Below are 24,027 nucleotides of genomic sequence, written 5' to 3'. Positions count from 1 at the left end.
AACTGACCAACACAAGCATCATGATAACTTTAATAACACTAATAGACATTATTTTTACAGCAAGACACAGAGGAATCAAATGAAGAGCATCGCAAACATAAGGCATCATTCATCCGTCCGTCAGAAGCAGCGAAACATCAGATCCCAAACAGAGATGGCACATAGAAAATCCTTTGGACAATGAGACACTGGTCCCAAGTAAAGATTCACATGAATCAGTCTGGATTCTGAACAGATTCGGTTCATTCAGCTCCGCTCTCAAACTGCTCGTTTGTAAAAGCTCCCAAATCACAGACTGAGGAAGACCATGATGGTGAAGAGGAGGATAAAAACGAGTCCATTTGAATGCACATGAACACTGGGTCCATCTCAAATACTCAAATTCACTACTAAATACTGAGACGTGCAGCTGCCGCAATGTTTGTCTTGTTTTCCAATTAAAAAAATAATAAAAATAACATTATTTTAATTTTTTTAAAGCAGAATTGAAGATTACTTTTATTTTGTAATATTTTTCCTTTTCCCTCTAAAAAATTCTTAGATTTTTTTTGTTGTTGCTTAAAACAGGAAAATCCCATTTAATATAAAACAAAACTTACTGTCTTAGTAACACTTTATAATAAGATTCAACATTTCAACTAAAAATGACATTTATAGCATTTATTATTTTAGACTGAAAATAATATCGATTAAACGTTAATACATATACATTCCTAATATATTAGTTCATTTAAAATATATATGTATATATTAAAAATGTATATGCATAAATTAATATTAAGCTTGATAAACAAATGCTGAAAAATATTGTTAATTGTTAGTTCATGCTAGTTATTGCGCTGGCCAATGCTAGCATACAGAAGCTTAAAGTGTGACGGTTCTCAAAGTTTTGGTTATGTTTTGCATTAACTGACATGAACTAACATTAAGCAATATACACAGTTAATAATCTTTGTTATGGAAGCTTGTTTTCGCCACTGTATCAAAAAATTAAAAAGGTAATTGCAACTTTTCATCAAACAATTTGTACTTTTTTCAGACTTGTGTAATAAAAATGCAGAATTGCGAGAAAAAAGTACGAATTATAAAGATATAAATTTGCAATTGCAAGAAAAAAGTGAGATAAAAAGTCGCAATTACCTTTATTTTTCATTCTGTGGTGGAAACAAAAAAAATAGTATTGCAAAATGTAAAAACTCAAAATTCAAAGGAAAAACCTCAGAATTGTGAGAAAAAAGCACATTTTTTTATAGAAACACGAAATATAAAATAAAATACTGAATTGAGATATATACAGCGAATGACAAGAAAAAAGTCTGAATTATCAGCCATAAAATCCAGAACAATTTTTAAATTGTGAAATTATTTTTCATTCCGTGGTGGAACCGGACTTCCATACTTCGTCAATGTTAGTTAATAAAAATTCAACTGTTCATGTAAAGTTGACAGTGCATTAAACAGATGCAACGTTTAATTTTTAAAACGCAGTAGTAAATGTAGACATTAATGAGGTAGAATATAGTTGACTGATTTAGTTAACTAATGAACCCTTACTGTAAAGTGTTAACGTTTATTTTAGATGCATATTGTTTTGTCTACACTTTTTTTTTTCATTAGAAAACAAGACTGTGATTCTGATTTGACGGCAGATATGCAAACGTCCCGCGTGCGATTCGACACGAAAACACGCCGTGAACCACGAGGACAGGGCCGAGTCCCTCATGGTCCCGATCTGCACTGCGTCTGTGAAGCTGCCCGTGAACCCATGGAATTATGGGATGTCTGTGAGATACGATCCTGGTGTGGAGAGCAGCGGAGCGTCCCGTCTGGCCCCTGGCCTTCATCCTCCTCTTCCTCCTCTGGCAGCACGGTGTCAGTACAGGCTCCAGGCCTGAGAGTAGGACAGCACTGAGGATGAGGAGGATGAAGACTCGGCGGGACCGAGCTGCTTCCCACACACGCAGGTTCAGTCCATCTTCTCCTTCTGCACCAGTTTGGGCGCGTCGACGAAGTCCCGGCCGTTGAAGATGATCACGCCGGCCGTCACCACGCTCGCCGAGCCCCAGAACAACACATACGCCAGCGTCTCTGTCCAGGTGTCACCTGGGAAATACAAGAACCGATTAAGACACTAGTAATACCATAAACACTGATATTAACCCTGTAAAGCCTGACATATGAAATAATAGTGAGGGAAAAAATCTGTTTTTGTGTGATGCATCAGGCTTTTATGGCTCATATAGTTTGACACAGTGAGAATATAGAGGAAAAAACACTATTCAAAGACTCAAACTGAGCAAAAATATGGATTTGCTGCAGATGCTGATATTTATTTGTGACTCTGGACCACAAAACCAGTCATAAGGGTCAGTTTTTCTAAATTAATAAGCTGAATAAATAATCTTTCCATTGATGTATGGTTTGTTATGACAGGACAATATTTGTCTGAGATACAACTATTTGAAAATCTGGAATCTGAGGGAGTAAAAAAATCTAAATATTGAGAAAATCTCCTTTAAAGTTGTTTAAAGTTGTTCTTAGCAATGCATATTACTAATCAAAAATGAAGTTTTGATATATTTATGGTAGGAAATTTACTAAATATCTTCATGGAACATGATCTTTACTTAATATCCTAATGATTTTTGGCATAAAAGAGAAATGTATAATTGTGATCCATACAATGTATTGTTGGCTATTGCTACAGATATACCCGTGTTACTGATGACTGCTTTTGTGCTGCAGGGACACATATGATGAAATTCTGCTGCTTGTAATGTAAATCAGTGAGATCAATGAGACAGTAGAGCAGATATTAATACTGCTCCGTGTCTTACCAGCCATCAGGAGACATATGATGCACATTGAGAAAGCAACCACCATGATGATCGGCAGCTGAAAAGGGAAAAAAATTAATATCCGGTTATGACAGTAAAAAAACATAACATTAAAAATATGCACAAATGAATTGTTCATATTAAGATCAATAACATTAATTTAGAAAATAGATGATATTTCATCTACATTTCATGTCAGCTTTTATAGATGTAGTATAAATCTAATTAATGGCTAAAAAAGCATGCTAAAATCCTTGCAAAACTCATGAGGTCACAGTAAAATTAATGCAATTAAATCATGTATATTTGATATATCAATAAATGTTCTGCTTTTAAATTTTAAATTCACTAATAACTTGAAATTATGTTATATGTGGATAGAAGCAAGGGCAAGATCCTCCATTTTTTCTTTTTAATAACCATAATTAGGGCCATGCATTACAGTGATTTTACCATGGTAACTGGTAAGTGATGCAAGTTATAATACAAATCAGAAAAATAACTAATAAGTGGCTTATTACGTTTATAAAGCAGCAACAGCAAAATTAAAAACAAATGCCAAAGTCGTCTAAGACAAGAGTGTCAGTGTGTTCAGGAACATTAATCTGACCCTGGCTGCAAAGACAACATGTTTTTCTGGGTTCACAGCTCAGTCTGGTTCTTACCGTGAGGAACTTCCAGTCTTTGGGCTCATGTAGAGGAGTGTTCATTTCCGCCTCTTCCACAGAATAATTACCCAGAAACAGGTCAATGGAGTCCTGGATAAAGACACGAGACTCAGATCCTGCAGTCTTCATCCACAGGCCCACAGCAAAGAAATCAGACACAAAACACGGCTTCCTACTACACTAGCCATTCTAGTCCCTAGAGAAGGGTTTCCAAACTGGGCTTTGTGAGTAAAATAACTGATCAAAATCAAAGAATTCATTAAATCATAAAAAAGGAAAATTCAAATAAATGAAAAATGTAATTACAAATAAAAATAAAACATTTCACAATTAAAAAACATTAAAAATGTATTATATCATAAAAATAATGTTTAAATGACTTTAAAATAAAAAATATTTTAAAAAACGTAAATAATATGTAAAACAATCATAAATGGAAAATTAAAATATTTTTTTTATTGCAAATGAAAAAAAAAAAAAATTACATCATAAAAAAAGTAATATTTAAATGACTTATTGTTTTATATTTTGAAAAAAACAATGAAAAAACCCTTACTCAAGAAAATAAATAAATATATATATGTGTGTGATAAAATATATATTATTTGTTGTATATCTTCATGTTATGTGACCATCAACCATCAGAGAACCGTGAACATGCAAAAGTGTTGTTAAATCATAGAAATATTAACAGAAAATCTTGAAGTTCAAACTGTAAGTAAATATTTCAGGTCTAAGGGGTTGAGCTGAAAAAACTATTTGGGAATCTCTAGTCCAGATCCCTAAGATGATTCACAAACTAATGATTATTAGACGCTGATTAATAAAATGAAGAGAGAGTTTGTGTCACCTGTCTGAAACCGTCGGAGAAGTTGTTCTTGTAGTATCTGATCATGGAGTTCCAGCCGTCCATCAGCAAACCCCACTGCGTTCTCTTCCCTGTCCTGAACACACAGAGAACCAATCATCTTTCACAACCCACCCGAGCACTCCTCTCAAACCAGAGGTGCAAACAGGCGAGAACATTGTGCGGATCGGGGGCATATGCTCCACACAAAAATGCTAAATGTTTGCCCTCTCTCTCCCTCTCTCTTCACCATTCCCACATCTCAGACCTCAAATACATCAAATATTACACTTTTTAGACAGTTTTTGAAGTAAAGAGTAAAACAAATACTTGTTTGGCCAGTTAAGAACTAGTTTGACCAACTAGCAGTTGCTAAGGCGTAATCAGTCTTACCTTTCCAATACAAATAAGAACAATATACCTTTTCATAACTGAATTTAAAAAGTTATGGTTACGGTCTTAAAGAAATTAGATGACTAGCTTTTTAAGACTAGTCTAAACTGTTTAGGCAACCGGACCCAGTTCTTTATTTACCCTTGTAAGACACCCCCCTTTCTCATTAGATCTAATCTCATAGGTGACCTATTTTGATCTCAAATAAGTGAGATGTCACTGAAAGGTGAGGAGTCTGCACCCATGTCAAACACAAGCGGAGCAGAAGACTCTGTTTACCGTGTGAAATCGGTCTTCAGGGCTCCGGTCCCGGCGTACTGTTTGGCACAAGCGTTGGCGTTATCTGCCCATGCTGAGGGAATAACGGGTATGAATGAGAAAGTCTCACATAGCCAGAATACTGACTTTCAGTGTTAGTGTTTGCTTACCGTTCTTGTATATTTTTTCAAAATCTGCCTGTTCTTCGATCCGCTGCCCCACATGAAGAACTCCTATCCTCTACAGATAAACAAGACATCAAATATGAGTTCATTTCTGAATGAATCAGCTGATTGAACACATCCGAGTGAGTCAATGATTCAGTGACCGAATCATCATTCAGAATGAATCAGCTAATCGAACGGATCAAGTGAGTCAATGATTCAGTGACCAAATCATCATTCAGAATGAATCAGCTAATTGAACGGATCAAGTGAGTCAATGATTCAGTGACCGAATCATCATTCAGAATGAATCAGCTAATTGAACGGATCAAGTGAGTCAATGATTCAGTGACCGAATCATCATTCAGAATGAATCAGCTAATTGAACGGATCGAGTGAGTCAATGATTCAGTGACCGAATCATCATTCAGAATGAATCAGCTAATTGAACGGATCGAGTGAGTCAATGATTCAGTGACCGAATCATCATTCAGAATGAATCAGCTAATCGAACGGATCAAGTGAGTCAATGATTCAGTGACCAAATCATCATTCAGAATGAATCAGCTAATTGAACGGATCAAGTGAGTCAATGATTCAGTGACCGAATCATCATTCAGAATGAATCAGCTAATTGAACGGATCGAGTGAGTCAATGATTCAGTGACCAAATCATCATTCAGAATGAATCAGCTAATCGAACGGATCAAGTGAGTCAATGATTCAGTGACCGAATCATCATTAAGAATGAATCAGCTAATTGAACGGATCGAGTGAGTCAATGATTCAGTGACCGAATCATCATTCAGAATGAATCAGCTAATTGAACGAATCAAGTGAGTCAATGATTCAGCTGTTTGAACGGATTGATTGAGTCAATGATTTAGTGACTCATCATAAAAGATACCTTCAGTCAATGAAAACGTCACATTTCAGTTCTGCTGCATGATGGTTAAACTGACAATCACAATTATTTTGCTCAAAATTGTAAAATGTGTGCTGTTAGGAGAGAAGCTCTGATTGGGGGATTTAAACTCTTGAGATCTGGCAACCCAAGCATGAAAACTCACAGAGATCTAGAATTTTTCTCCTCATTTTTTTTTTTTTTGTTGAAGAAATTTTGGGTATAGAGTTTTTTTTGTTTGTTTAATTTAAACTACATTTTAGTCTCGTCTGACTCATTCATAAAGACAGTCACTTGCTTAATTTCTGAATGAATCCTCTTTTTTTTGTTGAAGAAATTTTGGATATATTGAGTTTTTTTATTTTATTTAGTCTCGTCTTTTTTCTTCAACGATCTTGCATGTCTCATTTTAATCATGCATAAAAAGGTAGTCAACAAATATTTTTAATCATAGTAAAAAAAACTAACTAAATTAACAGTACACGATATTGGACATTGCAATAATATTGCTGATATTCAAAGTATGGCCCAGCCCTGCATGTACATGAATTTTGGGCCGATGATGATCCAAATACAGATAATAAATCCCATCATCATCGCACCTCTAACTGCGACTGCAGCGAGCGGCGCGCCAGCAGACTCTGGATGACGTTGGTTCGGTCCAGACAGTCCATGCAGTTGCTTCTAAACGTCCCGTCCTGTTGTAACTGGACTGTCCCGTCTGAATCCACCAGGAAGTAGCTGTTGAAAAACATTAAACAATAAGAGCATGCAAAAATCTCAATGTTTAGCATGCAATATAAAGCACTATTAACCTTCCCATTACGAGGTGATATTTGACTCAAAGTGTTTTACAGTGAATTTTGTTTTTTATCTTTGTAATGGCATTTTTCTAACTTTATTAAAAGTTATGTAATCTTTTATGTCAAATTCAAAAAAAATATATTAATAAGCTTTTTATCATTTCTAATTAAAACAACAGAATAAAAACAAGTAGAAAAAGATACCAATGAAATGAAATCAGTGTTTAAGAAATAAATTTGTACTACAGAGGTGGCACAGAAGAACACACAAGTGACTTGTAGGTGTATTTTCAGATGTTTAATGAGGCTGCATAAGTGCAATTAAATTCATAAATTCATGTTGAGGTTAATGTTTCAAATATACAATTTTGAATGTAGAAATATTAAATGATTTAAATGACAGAAAAGATACTTTAAAAAAACTAAGACTGCCAGTAGGTGGCGGCAAGTCACTGATTTTATCACTGAATCACTCATTTAATTGATTCGTTCGAACAGCCGATTCATTCAGGGATGAAGTACGTGAATGTCTTTGAATGGGTAATTGAGTCATTGACTCACTAGATTCGTTTAAAAACGCAGTTCATTCATAAACGAAACACCGCTGTGTTTGAATGGAGAAACACATTCAATTTTCGTTGATGAAATAGAGCTAAATAAGGCAATAATGTTGTAGTCAGACAATATAAGTCACAATATTAACTGCTTGTTTAATGAACTGTTGTATTAAATCAATATCACATTTGCAAACTCCCTTAATAAATCATTAAAGCTGTCACTCATCTTAGTTCATCGCGATCTCACCAAACTCCATTATAATTAACGAAGCTCCTTACACTGCACAATTAGGGGTGGGAATCTTCAAAAGAATCTCCGATCCGATTCTGGGAGTCACGATCCGATTCCAAATCTACATTCTTTCCCCCAATTAATTCTTCTTCTGTGCAAATGCATCTTTACAAATGAACATTTTAAGTAAAGTTGCAGTTTCTATGCTTTTTGTTTATAGTTGGAATCTCTGTATGTCTCTTTAAAATAGGGGTTTCACGATTCAATTCAATTACGATTATCACTATCATCTCAATATCACGATGCGTCACATTCTCAGTTTTCAATATTACTGCACATGGCTACATTTTCATATAAATTTTATATCAAATGTATTTTGTGCAAAATTTACTTATTTTTTTATTATATAAGCAGGCTACTTTAAAAAAAAAAAAATACTACTTTTTAAAAAATTACTTTTTTTTATTACTTATAGTTCTTTATGTATTTGAAAGTCTACAGACAATAGTTATGGGTTTTTCCTTTTTCCTCAGCATTATTGGCATTTGGTGATTATTACTGATGAAATCATCAGCTTTAACAGGCGGCATTCACAGATCTATTTCGATATATCAGATGTTTTGTCCTGCTCTGAAAACATAACTGATTGTGTGTAGCCTACATCAATTTCGTATAAAAGTATTCGAAAATGTGAGTGCATTTAACCGCAGCCGCAACCGAGCTTCAGGACAAACAAACACAAAGCGCACATGAAAGTCTGTCAGTGCATGAGTTTCGTGCATCTAATAGTACTGCATTCCAAACTGCATAAATGAAAGCATATCTAAAGCAAAACACAGCGGGTGGAAGCACACACTGTCAAGCAATGCGCACATTCTGTGCAATGAAGCCTGCCACGTCTCTAGCGTGCACACTGAAATATTCAGAATCATTGACGAGAGAATCACGATGCATGGAAGAATCGATTTTTTTCTCCCACCCCTATGCACAACGATTCTCTTATTTACACTGTCTACACTTTTTTTATTATAATGAGAGAATATGTCTGTGATACTTTACTCAACACTGCAAAAACATGTAAGTACGTTAGAAACCTTTAAAGCTCCCTCAGCACAAACACAAAAATGCTGATCGGTTCAGTTGCACTGGTGCTCCCAAATATTTTTTCATAGTCGCACGCAGTAGTTTTAGAGCCCTGCAGTATATATTAGAATGCATTACTAGATTTAGATATGAAAATGAGCATAGTTTGATTGATTTTTAAACACTAGTATCTCAAATGTGTTGATATCTGTATTCTATTATGAAATAATACATTTTGTATCAAGAATATTTGTAGAACTGGTAAAACAAACAAAAAATATTTATATAAAATTCCTAATAGTAAACAGCCCAGAAGCAGAGAAATGTTGGAGGGGGTGTGGGAAGGTAGGAGATCACACACATATATTTTGGGAATTTCTGAAAATATTTATATTTTGGTAAGAGGTAAAGGTTGAGATTATGACAATTCTGCATCTAGACTTGCCTTATACTCCCCTGTTTTTCTTGCTTGAAGGCATACCCCAGGATTTATGTAGTAAAAAACAGATATATATATTACACATACTCTTATTAAGTGCAAGAAAAACCATAATTAATTGGATGAAGCCACACCCTCCAACAATGGCCCAGTGGATAGAAAAACCTGAATCTATTTATAGAATGGAATATATGACTGCCCAACTCCAACTGAATCTGGACATTTTTATATGAAGGTGGACACCTGTTACTATGTATCTGGACGCATTGGAAATGAACTGATCAGTAAGGAACCTTGATTTATTCCCTGTTGTATTATTTGACAATGTTGCATGTGTCTAATTTCTATTCTTCTTACTTATTTGTATTATTATTAGTTATTAGTCACTGCTGCTGTCAAGGAATGTTTAGTTCATTGTTTGTAATTTGCTTTAATGTATAAAAAAAAAGTAAAAAATTCCTAATAGTAATTCCAATAATTCCACATTGCAACAGTCTATCTTTTTCTATTAAAACAACAGCGGTTGAGTAAGTGCATTTATTCAGAAACCACAATCGCAAACAATATAGTCAAGATCTAATGACAGCTGAGTGACAATTTCATTTAGATTGCTAAACTCCAGCTTATTTGTTTTCAGATCAATTCTGCGTAATCGCCACGGACCAATGGTAGCTCAAAGGTGTTTAGGAGCCAAAACCAACTCCCCAGAAAGTTCACTTTGGTGAGCGGTTTCAGTTCGAGCTGAAACTTTGGTGAGCTGAAACTTCTTTTCGGCCTGATTTTGTTCAAAATGTTCGTTCTTCGATTTCGTTTGAAGTATATCGAGGCCTTTATCGTTTATTGACCTTATTGCCATCTCTTCATGGTCTCATTTTAGTCATGGGAAACAAGCTAATCAACGAACAGTTTTCGTTAACGAAATGAACACTAACCCGAACTCATTCTGCATTTCTGCCACCATGTCCACCAGGATCTGCAGGCGATGCCACCTCATACGGCTGCACTCCTTGTGGAAGTCAAACGCGATGTACCTGCAGATGAACGCAGATGTGAGTTTAGCTCTTGTGCTCCAGCATTAGCGTTTTATGAGATTTCCCCATCAGCTCACTCACTTGATCATGCCGTTGCCCAGACTGTCCACCATCTTCGCGAAGGCCTGTTCCAGCGGCTTTTCTGAGCCCTTTTGATTCACCAGGTTCAGAATCACTTGTTTGCCGTATGTGATGATCTGAGAGTCGAAATGCCTCTGAAAACCATCCAGCTGTGAGAGGAGAGACAGTGTTACACAAATAAACACAGAATAATGTCAGACTAAGTGCTATCTAACCAGTTTTACAAATATTCTTGATACAAAATTTATTATTTCATATTAGAATACAGATAAACACATTTGAGATACTAGTGTTTAAAAGTCAATCAAACTATGCTCATTTTCATATTTAAATCTGTTAATGCATTCAAATACATACACTGCATACACTATTTTTCCTCACCAATGCTGCATTTATTTGATCAGAAATACAGTAAAAACAGTAAAATTGACTAATTTTATTTGAATTTAAAATAGCGGTTTTCTATGTGAATATCTGTTAAACTGTAATTTATTTCTGTGATGCGCAGCTGAATTTTCAGCTGAATGCTGATTTGCAGCTCAAGAAATATTTATGATTATTATCAATGATGAAAACAGTTTACGTACTGGAGTAATGTTGCTGAAAATTCAGCTTTGCATCACAGGAATAATTACATTTTAAAATCTATTCATATAGAAAACAGTTATTTTAAATTGTAACAATATTTCACAATATTACTGTTTTGCCTTTGTGACCAGAAGAGACTTCTATCAAAAATCTGAACCTGAACCTCAAAGATTCTGAACCTGGCTTTTGACCCTGTCAATCATCAGATCCTCCTGTCTACCCTCTCATCACTGGGCATCACTGGGATTCCACTTCACTGGTTTGAATCCTATCTCACCGGTAGATCTTTCAGGGTGGCCTGGGGAGGGGAGGTATCCAAACCACATCAACTGGTCACTGGAGTTCCTCAGGGATCGGTTCTTGGACTCCTCCTCTTCTCCACATACACTACATCACTGGGTCCCATCATACATGCACATGGCTTCTCCTATCACTGCTACGCCGATGACACACAGCTCTATCTCTCTTTTCAACCAGATGACCCAACGGTAGCTGCACGGATCTCAGGCTGCCTGGTGGACATCTCGGCATGGATGAAAGAACATCACCTACAGCTCAACCTGGCAAAGACGGAGCTTCTTGTCTTCCCTGCCACTCCGACTCTACAGCATGACTTCATGATTCAGTTAGGCTCATCAATGATTACCCCATCAACTTCGGTCAGAAATCTTGGTGTAATCTTTGATGACCAGCTGACCTTCAAACAGCACATTACAAAGACTGCTCGATCCTGCAGGTTTGCACTACACAACATCAGAAAGATCAGGCCCTTTCTGACAGAGCATGCTGCGCAACGTCTTGTCCAGGCCCTTGTAGTTTCTAGGCTGGACTACTGCAATGCTCTTCTGGCTGGTCTGCCATCAAACACAATCAAACCTTTACAAATGATGACCTCTCTTCATCTCCTTGCACTGGCTACCAGTGGCAGCTCGCATCAAGTTCAAGTCACTGATGCTTGCGTACAGAACTACCACAGACTCAGCACCCTCCTACTTCCACTCACTATTACGCCTTGTGGTACCATCACAGAGAGGCTCAAAATCACTCTCCAGAACATTCTCGTTCACCATTCCTGGCTGGTGGAATAATCTTCCCACCCCTATCCTGAATGCTGGATCCCTGTCAATCTTCAAGCAACAACTGAAAACTCATCTCTTTCGGCAGTACTTGACTTCATCCTAAACTCAAAAAAAAAAAAACCTTAATCTTTCCTCTCTTTCTCTCCTTCCCTTGCTAGCTTGTAGTTATTTGAACAATGACTGAGACTTGGTGTTACGAGCACTTCCTCTGTCTGATTGCCTCTTCAAGATGAATCGCTTTTTGTATTCCCCAATTGTAAGTCGCTTTGGATAAAAGCGTCTGCTAAATGACTAAATGTAAATGTAAAAATCATTTTAAAAAAACTAAAAATTTCAAACTTTTAGCAAGTGGCTAGTCGTTCTAAGATCTTAATTGCATTTATTTATTTTTCATCATTTTTGTCTCTTTTATTACAATGTCTTTGAAGTACTGAAGCAGATTCGTTCCATTTGAAAAAATTAACTAAATCAATTAAATGAATTAAAATTAATTAAATCGTGTAGTGTTAACCAAATTAACATTAGTCTGCAAAATAAAATATTTTTCAGAGTCAAATCACAAAACTTTAGTTGAAAACAACCTAAAAGATTTTCACTACTTTACAACAAGGTTTCATTTGTTAACATTATTTAACTGCATTAGATGAACTAACAATAAATAATACTTCAAGAGCATAATATTATTTTAAACATTTGCTGATGCATTTTTAAAATTAAACATTCTCCACTTACATTAGTTAATGCATTGAGAACTAACATGAAATAACAACGAACAACTGTATTTATAACCAACATAAATATTAATAATGCTGTAAATTGCTCAGTTAGCAAATGCGTTTACAAATATACAAATGAGACCTCGCTGCTAAGTGTTAACAGCTGTTTAAAACCACATCACACCATCATGAACATCCTTATTTGTCACTTCTAAACAAAACAAAGAAAGTGAATCTCACATGATTGGTGCTTTTGCTGATCTGTGGTTTTGGTTTGTACTTCAGGTTTGGTCTCTGAGACCAGTAGAACGGGATGGAGCCTCGAGTCTGTGGAAGAGGATAATTCATTCATTAATAACATGTCTTATTAGAAATAATAGGATTAACGCTCCGTAAATAACATGGAAACTACCAATCCAGATTCAGAATGGATGAATGCAAGCAAAACAACAACATTCCAAGTAAGTTTCCTCTGGCGACTCTGGGAAAAGGCAACTTTACAACTTTGACTGCATATCTATTTATGGATTCAGATCAAAAATGAGCATTTATTTATATGTTATCTGTGGTTTATGGCCCATCAAACCTCTGCAACATTAATCTCTGCTGCCCAAAGACGTTATTTGCGTTCGTACCCCTGAGAACCGACCCGACTTTTGCTTGATATTTCAAAATAAAAGCTCACAACATCTTCCTCAGTCCACTCAGACCATCTACTCAAGAAACTAACATCATTCCAGTTGTTAACCAAAGACTGTTGTGTGATTTTGTATGGTGTAGCACCTACAGCTCTGCAGATCAATCTAAAAATGGACATTTCATTTTACAGAAAGAACGTTTTTGATCGAAATTGTCTCCTATTATTTAAAAATGAATATTCTTCACATTAAGCCACCAAAACAAAAATATGAGGAACAAAAATCTGGATTTTCATATTTTTGTGGTTTCCTTGTCTAACCTGCATTGAAAAAAACTGGATGATTTACTGGTTGAAACTTCAGAGACTGGAAAGTTTCATATTGGCAGAAATGTGAAAAATTTAATTCCTGAAGCAATGTTTTTTTATGCAAAACACATACATCTCTGAGACCTGTTTAAAAAAAAACAAATCTACATTAAAACCACAAAACCATGTTAAATCTTTTACGACTTTTAGGAGTGTGACTAAACATTTTACTAGTGAAGTTTGCTTGATTTATTTAACAGACTAACCTATAAAAGTGTGAATCTCACAAAACCCATCAAGAACATGGTCACACGACACCCTAAAAGCATTAAAACATGAGGAACAAAATCATGATTTCATTCCCCAACCAACATATGGCCCCTTGTTTAGTGATGTAAACATCAGAAAGCTGACTGGAAGTTTCTCGTATTGGTAAAACAAAGTAATCCCTGAACAAACGGCTCAGCATAAGAGCATAAAAACTGATATTTAGAGGCTTTACCATTTCAGAGGCTTACCTGAACAAATGAGGCTTTTGCTCCATTATACTGAACAATCTGTTCCGTCTCAACAAAGTTGGCCGCATGACCTTCAGAGTCAATACCTGGAAGAGAAAGAGAGCGTTTAGCAGCGTACGGAGAAAAGACAGGCACCGTCTCAAACCGTACGAGCTTCACCTCTGACGTAGTAGCGGACGCCAGCGCGGAAACAGCTCCTCCTAGAAATGATGTTCCAGTCGAAGATTTTGCCGTTGATGCAGCACGACTTCATGGTGACGACTGAGAGCGGAGATTAAGGACTGTGACGTGTGGAAGAGGAAGTCAATCTACAGTCATTAGCCATTGACTCACATTGTATTTTCTCCATACTATATACGTCAATGTCTACCGTCAGCTGTTTGGTTACTAACATTCTTCAAAATATATTTTGTGTTTAACAGAAGAAAGAAACTCATACAGGTTTGGAACGACATGAGAGAGAGTAAATAGTGACAGTATTTTCTTTTTTGGGTGAACTATCGCTTTAAGGCTCAAAATATACTGTAAATAAGAGCTGCACGATTCTAGATAAATTAAGCATCACGATTTTTTTTTGTCTCAAATAGAGATAACGATTCTGAACTAAAAAAAAATGTGTAAATCACAAGAGGCTGTGACAAAATATTAATTGCTGCAGTCTATTTAAAAGTGTTTCATTAATTTGCATGAATTATTAAAAATTTTAATATATAATATATTAATTTTATACATTTAATAAGCCAATTAATATTAAAATGATGAAAAATAGGTTTGAATGAATGATTCAATGACAAATCCATTTTTAACGGTCACTTGTCGCCACCTAGTGGAGAAACGATTAAATTGACACAAACGCATCATTGTGGTTTGATCTCTGAAAACGCTCGTCTGGTTAAAGGATACAGCCGTGAATAACAGGGTAGACGAATTTGTGCAGCTGTAAGAGAAAACACAACGTCAGAACCCAGAACACAATCATGAACTCATTCCTTCTTTAGATTTCTCTACATAAAATCATGTCTAGAAACTTGGTATTTCTTGCAGATTTCTAAAAATGGGTTATGCTTGAAATAGCAGCTGCAGCTAAAACAATCTTGTGTTTACCTCAGGCTGTGCCATGAATTCTCTGAGCAGATGACCGTTCCACACGAATCTCTGATCCGCCTGCAGAAAATCATCAAATCAAGTTATAATAATTTCATTGCTTATGATAACACCCAATTCTAAAGACATTAAAAACATTACATTTCATGATTTTTCCCCCACTTTTACAGTCTTTCTTTTAATGTTTAAATCAGTCAATGCGGTAGGATTACTTATTTTATTGGATTTTTCATTCATGTTTATTTAATTATTTATTGAGTGATTCTGCAGGTTCTATGGATGTAAATTTAATACTTTTTAAGGACAAAGTAAAGAAATTTGATGTAATCCCCCCCCCCCCACACACACACACACAGTTTTTAGCTGTAAATGTCTTGTATTAGTAACACTTCAGAGTTTGAAAATACTTTCAGATAACCTCCTTTAATTTTTAATTCACTTTACAAAAAATAATAAAAATCTTATGGCTTGAATACCTCTGCTCACAACCACTAAAATATGAATTTTGTCTTGTTTTCAAGGTTCTTAAATCCAGATGCATTTACTTGAGAAGCAAAAGACATCAAATAAGTTGTTTTTAATGAGAAATTGATCACAATGAAGTGAGCTTATGATTAAAACAAGAACAAATATCTGTCAGTGGGTTCAGAAAAATCCCCTTCATTCAACAGGTACACAAGCTTATATACCCCACTGAAAGATACTTGTTCTTGTTTTAAGCATAAACTCAATTAATTATGTTTAATTTATCAGAAAACCAAACTTCATATGTTCAATTTGCATCTCCAGTAAATGTATCTTAATATGTGTCCCTGGAGCACAAAAGCAGTCATCAGTAGCACAGGTATATTTGTAGCAATAGCCAACAATACATTGTATGGATCAAAATTATACATTTCTCTTTTATGCCAAAAATCATTAGGATATTAAGTAAAGATCATGTTCCATGAAGATATTTTGTAAATTTTCTGCCGTAAATAGATCAAAACTTCATTTTTGATTAGTAATATGCATTGCTAAGAACTTCATTTGAACAACTTTAAAGGTGACTTTCTCAATATTTTGCACCCTCAGATTTCCAAATATTGTCCTATCTTAACAAACCATACATCAATGGAAAGCTTATTTATAATGATGCATAAATCTCAATTTCAAAAAATTGACCCTTGTGACTGGTTTTGTGGTCCGAGGTCACATTTAAGGATATTTGCATTGCAAAACAAGACAAAAATACTGAGGATTCATATTTATTTTTGCAGTGCATGCAACATTTAATGCCATGACTTTAAGACTTTCTGCTCTGATTTAAGACCTTCTCAGGCCTTAATTTGTGTTTAAAGATATGTTCAAGACCTGCATAAACCTTGTTTTTTCTCTTTTGTTTTGTTTATTTGAAAAAATGCTCCCTAAAAAGAGTTTAAACAAACTTAATCACATGACTCCTTTAAGCAGTGAGCTTTATAGGATTATGATATGTTTTATGACAGATATGTGAAAGCGTCTCTCTCTCACGCGCTCCAGCAGAGTCATCTCCTGAAACTCGGGGCTGGTGTTGGCCAGCCGCTGTAATGTGTGCGTCAGGTCGTAGTCTGTGGCGAAGAAGAAACCGTCTGTATTCAGGACGCTGTTGATCATGGACAGGAAGGCCTTGTTGTCCTGCATCTGGAAGATCCATACAGACATCATTAGTTTCTATACGACAAAGTTAGGCAGCATTCAGTTACATTTGGAGAAAGCAAGCCAACTTACTTGAATGCACTATTTGTAGAATAACATTTTTAATGTTACTTTCAATTACTTTGACTAAAAGCTATTTTTTTTTTATGCAACATAAACAGTGTTGGGTGAAATGCATTACTAAGCAATTACTGTCTGTAACTTAATTACTTTTCACTTGAATACGTAAAGTAAGGGATTACTCTTCATTTTTCTGTATTTTAATTATAAAGTCATTCAGTGTCTGTCAAATCAACCAAATTTCGAAAATATTCCCGGTTCAAATTTTTTATTTTTCTAAAAGAAAGATAAACATGTACAGTGATGAAAGACAAAATATTAAAAGCCATAGATGAATATTGACTGAGTAATCCACTATTTTGTAGAGGAGGGTCAAAATGGCAATTTTCACCTGAGATTTAGAGCCAAATTACAGGGGATAAAAATGACTTCAGAAAGATGACAGCATCATAATGTTATATTTACACAGAGATTGTTAGATCTGTTAGTAAAATCTGTTGACTTTAACAATCTTTGTTTCATTATGTGCCAATGGTGACCATTCAAACATGGGGAAACAGCACTTTTCAAGTTTTTTCTCCAAAGTTTGTATGCCTGTGCCCTTTTAGATATTGGGTCTAAACAAACTTTATTTTTAAGGCTCTAAAAAATGCCCCAAAATGTATGGACGATATGTCCAATGCAGTTGTTTTGACAGAAGGAAATGAGATACATTTCTAGTTTCAACATTTTTCCTCTTTAAAAGAAAAGTAGTATCATATTTTTGCAAAGTGACCGACATTTGGCTTTTGACTACTGAAAATGTGTATAATTTAACAATTTACTCCTGGAGCCATATTGAAATTCCAATATCTCTGGAACCGAAGCATATAGAGCCTTAAACATTAATACGCCAAAAGGAAAGTTTGTTAAGACCCAATATCTAAAAGGGCATTAAGATATCTTTAATACTTCTTGAGTTACAGGCATGCAAACTTTGGAGAAAAAACTTGAAAAGTGCTGTTTCCCCATGTTTGAATGGTCACCATTGGCACATAATGCAACAAAGATTGTTAAAGTCAACAGATTTTACTAACAGATCTAACAATCTCTGTGTAAATATAACATTATGATGCTATCATCTTTCTGAAGTCATTTTTAACCCCCTGTAATTTGGCTCTAAATCTGAAGTGAAAATTGCCATTTTGATCCGCCTCTACAAAATAGTGGATTACTCAGTCAATATTCATGCATGGCTTTTAATATTTTGGCTTTCATCACTATAAATGTTTATCTTCCTTCAGAAAAAATAGTAGCAAAAACAAAAATTTGAGTCGGAACGACACTATAGTCACATCTGATGCAAAATTGAACGTCTAATGTTAAAATATATGATTTTAATATGACCTTCTCCCTTTAAATACTTCATGAATTATGAATAACTTATGCAATTTTATATTATTTATTTGAAAGAATTAAAAGCAGTTTCATGTCTATCCTCATATTTTTCAACTGGTAAAGGTTGATATGAAATTTAGAAAGTAATCAGTAATAATGCAATACTTTTTACAGAGAGTAATAATTACAGTAATCTAATTACACTGATGAAGGCGTAGTTAGTAGCAAGTAATTAATTACTTTTTTGAGGACGGTACCAACACTTCAAAGGCTTGAAAACAATGTTAAAATATTTCTCTAGGGATGTTTGGTTGATTTATTTGACAAACTAAAACTTTAAAAGGGTGAATCTCACAAAATCTGTCAAAAACATGGTCACACGTCATCCTAAAATCATTAAAATATTTCTAAAAACTATTTTGCTTAAAGAAAAAGGAGCATGTTCAAGGAACCTATATTCCATTTTATTTATATAATATTTTTAAAATAATTATTGGGGTAAAATGTGACCTTTTCTGGAGATCTGCCAATAAAAATACATACATTTCCAGCAAAACAAAAATATCTCTGCTCAAAATACATCAGTGGTTGTGTTTAAATAAAGAGATGCTCAAACGTCCCATAAACCCAGAGGGCAAATAACAGCTCCCTGCATCCAGTGAGAGCCGAGACCTACGTGACAGAAACACATTCTGCTCGAGTAAGACTGAAGAACCCACCTGAGTATCAGTCAGATGCAGGACCGTCTTCTTGTAGGACACGATGTCAAAGTCAGTGGCTTTCCAGACGGTGTGACCCAGGAGATCGCCCACCTTCTTCTTCTTTGTGATGACGATGAGATACGTGCCTGAAAAACACAAGAGGCATTAAAGAGCTGTGAAACAGCTTCACTCAGAGTTCAGCTCATCCTGAGAAATCAAACCTGCCACCAGCCGGATGGTTCCCATGATGCCACACACCGGACGCGTCACTGCTGACGGAGGGACGTCCTTCCTCACTGAAAGAGAACAGAAGATGCTATGCTTACTGGCTGTAATATATTACATTTTTTTGATTGTATTCTAATATTAACTATATTATTATTTTAAATATATTATAATGGATATGTATTGTTTAAATGCTAGACATTGATATTTATTCTTATTATATAGTAGGAAAATATGATCATTTTATTATATTATACAACACTAAATTATATAATAATATTATTATAATATTTTGAAAATGTTCAAAAATGTATTATATTATACTAAACATTTATTAGTTATTGTTAGATATTTAATTTTGAGTGTAACGGTGTATAATTATTTTAAATGTATTATACTGGATATTTAGGCAGACACTGATACTTTATTCTTATTATTTTATAGGAAAATATAATCATTTTTATTATCATATATTTCACTATAAATTAAATAATTTACATTAATATTATTATTAATATTTAACACTAAATAAAAAAATATACTGGCTATTTATTGTTTAAATGTTAAGACACTGATATTTATTCTTATTATATTATAAGACAATATATTAATATGATTTCTATTATATTATACTATGCTATGAATTAAATAATAATAATAATATTAAATAATATTCGATTTTAAAAAAGTTTTTATATTATACTAAATATTTATTGGTAAACGTTAAATATTTAACTATTTATTATTATTTTAAATGTATTATACTGGTTATTTATTATTTAATGTTAGACACTTATATAAATTTGAAAATATAATATAATTCATTATATTTTACTATAATATATTATTATAATATACTACAATTAATACTAATTTGAAATAATTATTGTTAATAATATTAATAATATATAAAAAATGTAAAATGTTTATTATACTGAACACTGAACGTGTGTATTATTATTATTATTATTATTAAAATACTGAATAGTTATTGTTTAAATGTTAGATATTGGTATTTATTCTTATTATACTATAGGAAAATATAATATTTTTATTATAATATTATAGTAAAATACACTATACTATAATATTAAATTGTGTTATAATTATTATTAATATTAATAACAACTTAAAATGATTACTATTAGTATTATAATCATTATAAATAACATTACATATTATAAAAATTTCAGGTTAATGTTAGATGATCGACACACCAGCAGAATGTATTTTATAAATGTTCAAATACGACTTTCATTTGCATCCTAATTTGGTTTGAAAATTCTGTAGATATTTAACTATGCATTTATGCAATAAGAGTCGTCATAAAATGAAGTCAGTCACTATCGGTGTGTGCAGATAGTGCTTTCATCAACTATCCTCTGAGTTGTGTTTTCTTCAGCACCTGTGAGGCTCATTTCTGTGGACACGCGGTCAATGGCGAGGACGTCTCCAGCTCCATCATCACACGCCTCGATGTAGAACTTCTCCGGGGTCGTGTGTCTGCCAATCAGAGCAAAGACAAGATGATGAGATTCAATGCATTTAATGCACAAGAGAGCTCTGAAATCATCATCACATCACATTCTTAAACTCTACAATAACCTGCACTGTTAGAAATGTATTTAACACTACACATATTATTACATTATATCATAATGTACTGCAAACTTGCATATTAATTAGTCCGTGTATTAAACTGTACATAAACGTTATTTACACAAATGCAGAGTTTTGCGACACTTCAAAATAATTTGAACATTTTATTTCAAATCTTAAAGCAGCTGGAAAAAAGTGCATTTCTTTCAATTCTCTAAATTACTTACAATTTATATTATATTAAACTTGCTTATTTTTTATTTGATTTGACATATTTTGGTATTATTATTTGTTATAATAATAATACTAAATATTATACTATATATATTCCCATAAACATATGATATAGGGCTATTTCTAAAACTTCAAATTACATGAAGAATTCATGAAGAATGAATAGATTTAACAGACAGAAGCACAGAATTCAATAGAATATAATATTTGCAATGTTTTGCTTCATTATAATTTTAAAACGTTCATAGTATGGGCTTTTTTCACAGCATTTACATCAAACTCTTCAAAATGGAGCTTCAATACATAATAAATAATTCAAAATTTGATTATTACTTATTTCATTATACATTTTTAATACAGAAATGGCATTTTGTGAGTAAAATACTTAAAATATGAATTGATTTATTTTGTATAATGTGCTTTTTCATTTTTCTCTATTGATTATTAGTTATAATGATAGCAAATGTTATCGATATTATTACATATACATGTTATTATCTATGATTTTGGCATCTGCACAACAACAACAACAACAACAAGAGCTAGCTAAATTACACAGAGGTTTATTTAAGATTAATTGATTTTTGATCAGAATGATTGATGAATATCTGTTATCTGTGGCTCAAAACATAGCAAGCTGCAAACTTTATTAATGTTTTAGGGAATAATAATGTTTTAGGGAATAATAATAGTCCATACTTGATGTCTAGACTCAAATGCGGCCCATAGGTAGGTTTTGAGACACAGCCTCAGACTGAACTCACATCATTCATAGACTTGAACCGATCAAAGACGACCACTGAACTCTCTTCGATTCATCTGATCGATAATCGATAATCATGAGTCGATTAATACTCACAGATTGAAGGTGTTGTAGCTGCTCGCCATGTTTCCATCGGCTCGTTCCTGACCTTCGTGACGTGTCAATCCAGAAGCGGGAATCTGGCGACGGGCAGCGGATATAAACAGGAAATGACTTCTGGAGGACAGATAAAAGTCCCGTGTTGTAATAAAAGTCTCTCGCTCTCTCTTTGCTGCTTGATATTACAACTTAGTGTGTCTTATTTTAATGCATTATCCTAATTATGACAACACTGGTTTGTAGTGTAAACTGTTTTACCGTTTACTGCACTTATTATTCTCATCATTTACTAATGAACCGGAAGTCTCGCACATTCGGCTTACTTCCGCGTTGAAAAATAACAAAATAACAAATCTTTGTATGATTTAAAATTATTAACGATATCTATCCCTGTAATGTGTTCCTCAGACACAGATTTAATTTAGATTGTAATGAATGCACTTTTGGAACATTTGTTTTATTTATGCAAATTCTCAAATTAATGATGGGATGATGTATGCTTGGTTCAGATAATACCTGACTTTCAAATATTTGTCCTTTTGTCGGAATTGTGATGTTGAATTTTTTATTAATAATATTTTGATTTTGGCCAATTACTTCATTCATAAATGTAGATTCTTTAATAACCCTCCCACTTTATTACTTTTCCAGCAAGATTTAATGATCTTCTTTAAATCCTTGAAGATCATTTGTTCTGAAAAAGCCCTTAAACTCTGTTTTTTTGATGATTAAGCCACTTGTATTATTTATTTTTCTGTTTTTATTTGTTTTTTTCTTTCTTGGTTTTCCTGTTATGTTTATTTTGTTTATATGTATTTTTTGTTATGCTGCTATTGGGACTTTTTCAATTGTATTAAGAATTTTCTGACTGTTGTTTTGTATGTTTAAGCAATAAATAAATAAAAAAATCATTGTATGACGAGGACTGGATGGAGAAAGGTATTTGGTCAGTGTCCCATTTAATGGAGAATAATGGTATTATGTCATACGAGAATTTCTGTGTTAAATATTTAAGTTGCAATCAACTCACTGATCTGATCACAGACACAGAACAACACCCAGACTCTGTTTTAATCATTCTCTGGGACTTTAATAAAGCAAATCTCTCCCGTGAACTGCCAAAATACAGACAGCACATCACATGTCCCACCAGAGACAGTAATATATTGGATCATTGTTACACAGCAAAGGATGCATATCACTCTGTTCCACGAGCAGCTTTAGGACTTTCTGATCACTGTTTGGTTCATCTTATTCCGAGCTACAGGCAGAAACTTAAATCTGCAAAACCTGTATTAAGAACTGTTAACAGATGGACTAATGAAACAGAGCAGGACTTATAAGCCTGTTTCTCTCTCACAGATTGGACTGTTTTTGAAGCCGCTGCCACCGATCTGGACGAGCTCACAGAGACTGTAACATCTTATATCAGTTTCTGTGAGGATATGTGCATTCCTAACAGGACTCATCTAATCTACAACAACGACAAACCATGGTTCACTGCAAAACTCAGACAGCTCCATCAGGCCAAAGAAGATGCTCACAGAAAGGGGGATAAAGTCTTGTACAAACAAGCCAAATACACACTGGAAAAGGAGATCAGAGTGGCAAAGAGGAATTATTCTGACAAGCTAAGGAACAAATTCTCTTCCAGTGATCCTGCTTCAGTGTGGAAAGGAATGAAGGATATCACCAGTTACAAGTCACCATCCCCCAGCACTGTGGAGAATCAACACCTGGCAGACGACTTGAACAAGTTTTATTGTCGTTTTGAAAAATCACCCCACCCCAGCCCTGAACACCTCTCCACACAACCATTAACACCTCCAGCAACCCTCCTCTCCCCCACATCTACAATTCAAATCAGCGAAGAAGATGTGCGCCAGGTCTTCAGAAAGAACAAAAGAAGGAAAGCACCAGGCCCATTTAACAGTTCATGTATCAGACGGATAATGTTCACCCTTCAACACCTTCACAAAACATTTAGAAGAACCTTAAATGGCCATAGTCTCATATATATACACATCACATTTTAAACAATGTC

General features: G+C 34.2%; 1 protein-coding gene across 1 annotated transcript; it reads right to left on the bottom strand.

The window, feature by feature from the left end:
- Positions 1-556: 556 nt before the first annotated feature.
- Positions 557-22,062, bottom strand: LOC306886859 (phosphatidylinositol-3-phosphatase SAC1-B). Its single transcript, XM_079444192.1, has 19 exons — positions 21,981-22,062; positions 20,694-20,791; positions 19,285-19,359; positions 19,082-19,209; positions 16,761-16,910; positions 15,249-15,308; positions 15,048-15,081; positions 14,304-14,405; positions 14,145-14,230; positions 12,921-13,007; positions 10,298-10,446; positions 10,118-10,216; positions 6,674-6,812; positions 5,174-5,243; positions 5,025-5,097; positions 4,356-4,449; positions 3,503-3,595; positions 2,838-2,895; positions 557-2,103 (listed from the first exon to the last, which is right to left on the bottom strand). Exons 1-19 carry the CDS (start codon positions 22,007-22,009, stop codon positions 1,967-1,969), a joined length of 1,761 nt encoding a protein of 586 aa, XP_079300318.1. The 5' UTR covers positions 22,010-22,062; the 3' UTR covers positions 557-1,966.
- Positions 22,063-24,027: the final 1,965 nt, after the last annotated feature.

This window comes from Barbus barbus (assembly GCF_936440315.1).
Source record: "Barbus barbus genome assembly, chromosome: 21".
Lineage (NCBI taxonomy): Eukaryota > Metazoa > Chordata > Actinopteri > Cypriniformes > Cyprinidae > Barbus > Barbus barbus.
Note: the sequence above shows the minus strand (reverse complement) of the source record. Positions and strands in the feature narration are given on the sequence as shown.

Excerpts from the sequence above, each read along its gene's own strand:
- LOC306886859 (XM_079444192.1), bottom strand. The coding sequence starts at position 22,009 with ATGGCGAGCAGCTACAACACCTTCAATCT. Across the intron at positions 15,082-15,248 it reads AATTCATGGCACAGCCTGAG|CTGCACAAATTCGTCTACCC; the intron begins GTAAACACAAGA and ends TTTCTCTTACAG. Across the intron at positions 6,813-10,117 it reads GAAATGCAGAATGAGTTCGG|CTACTTCCTGGTGGATTCAG; the intron begins GTTAGTGTTCAT and ends GTTTTTCAACAG.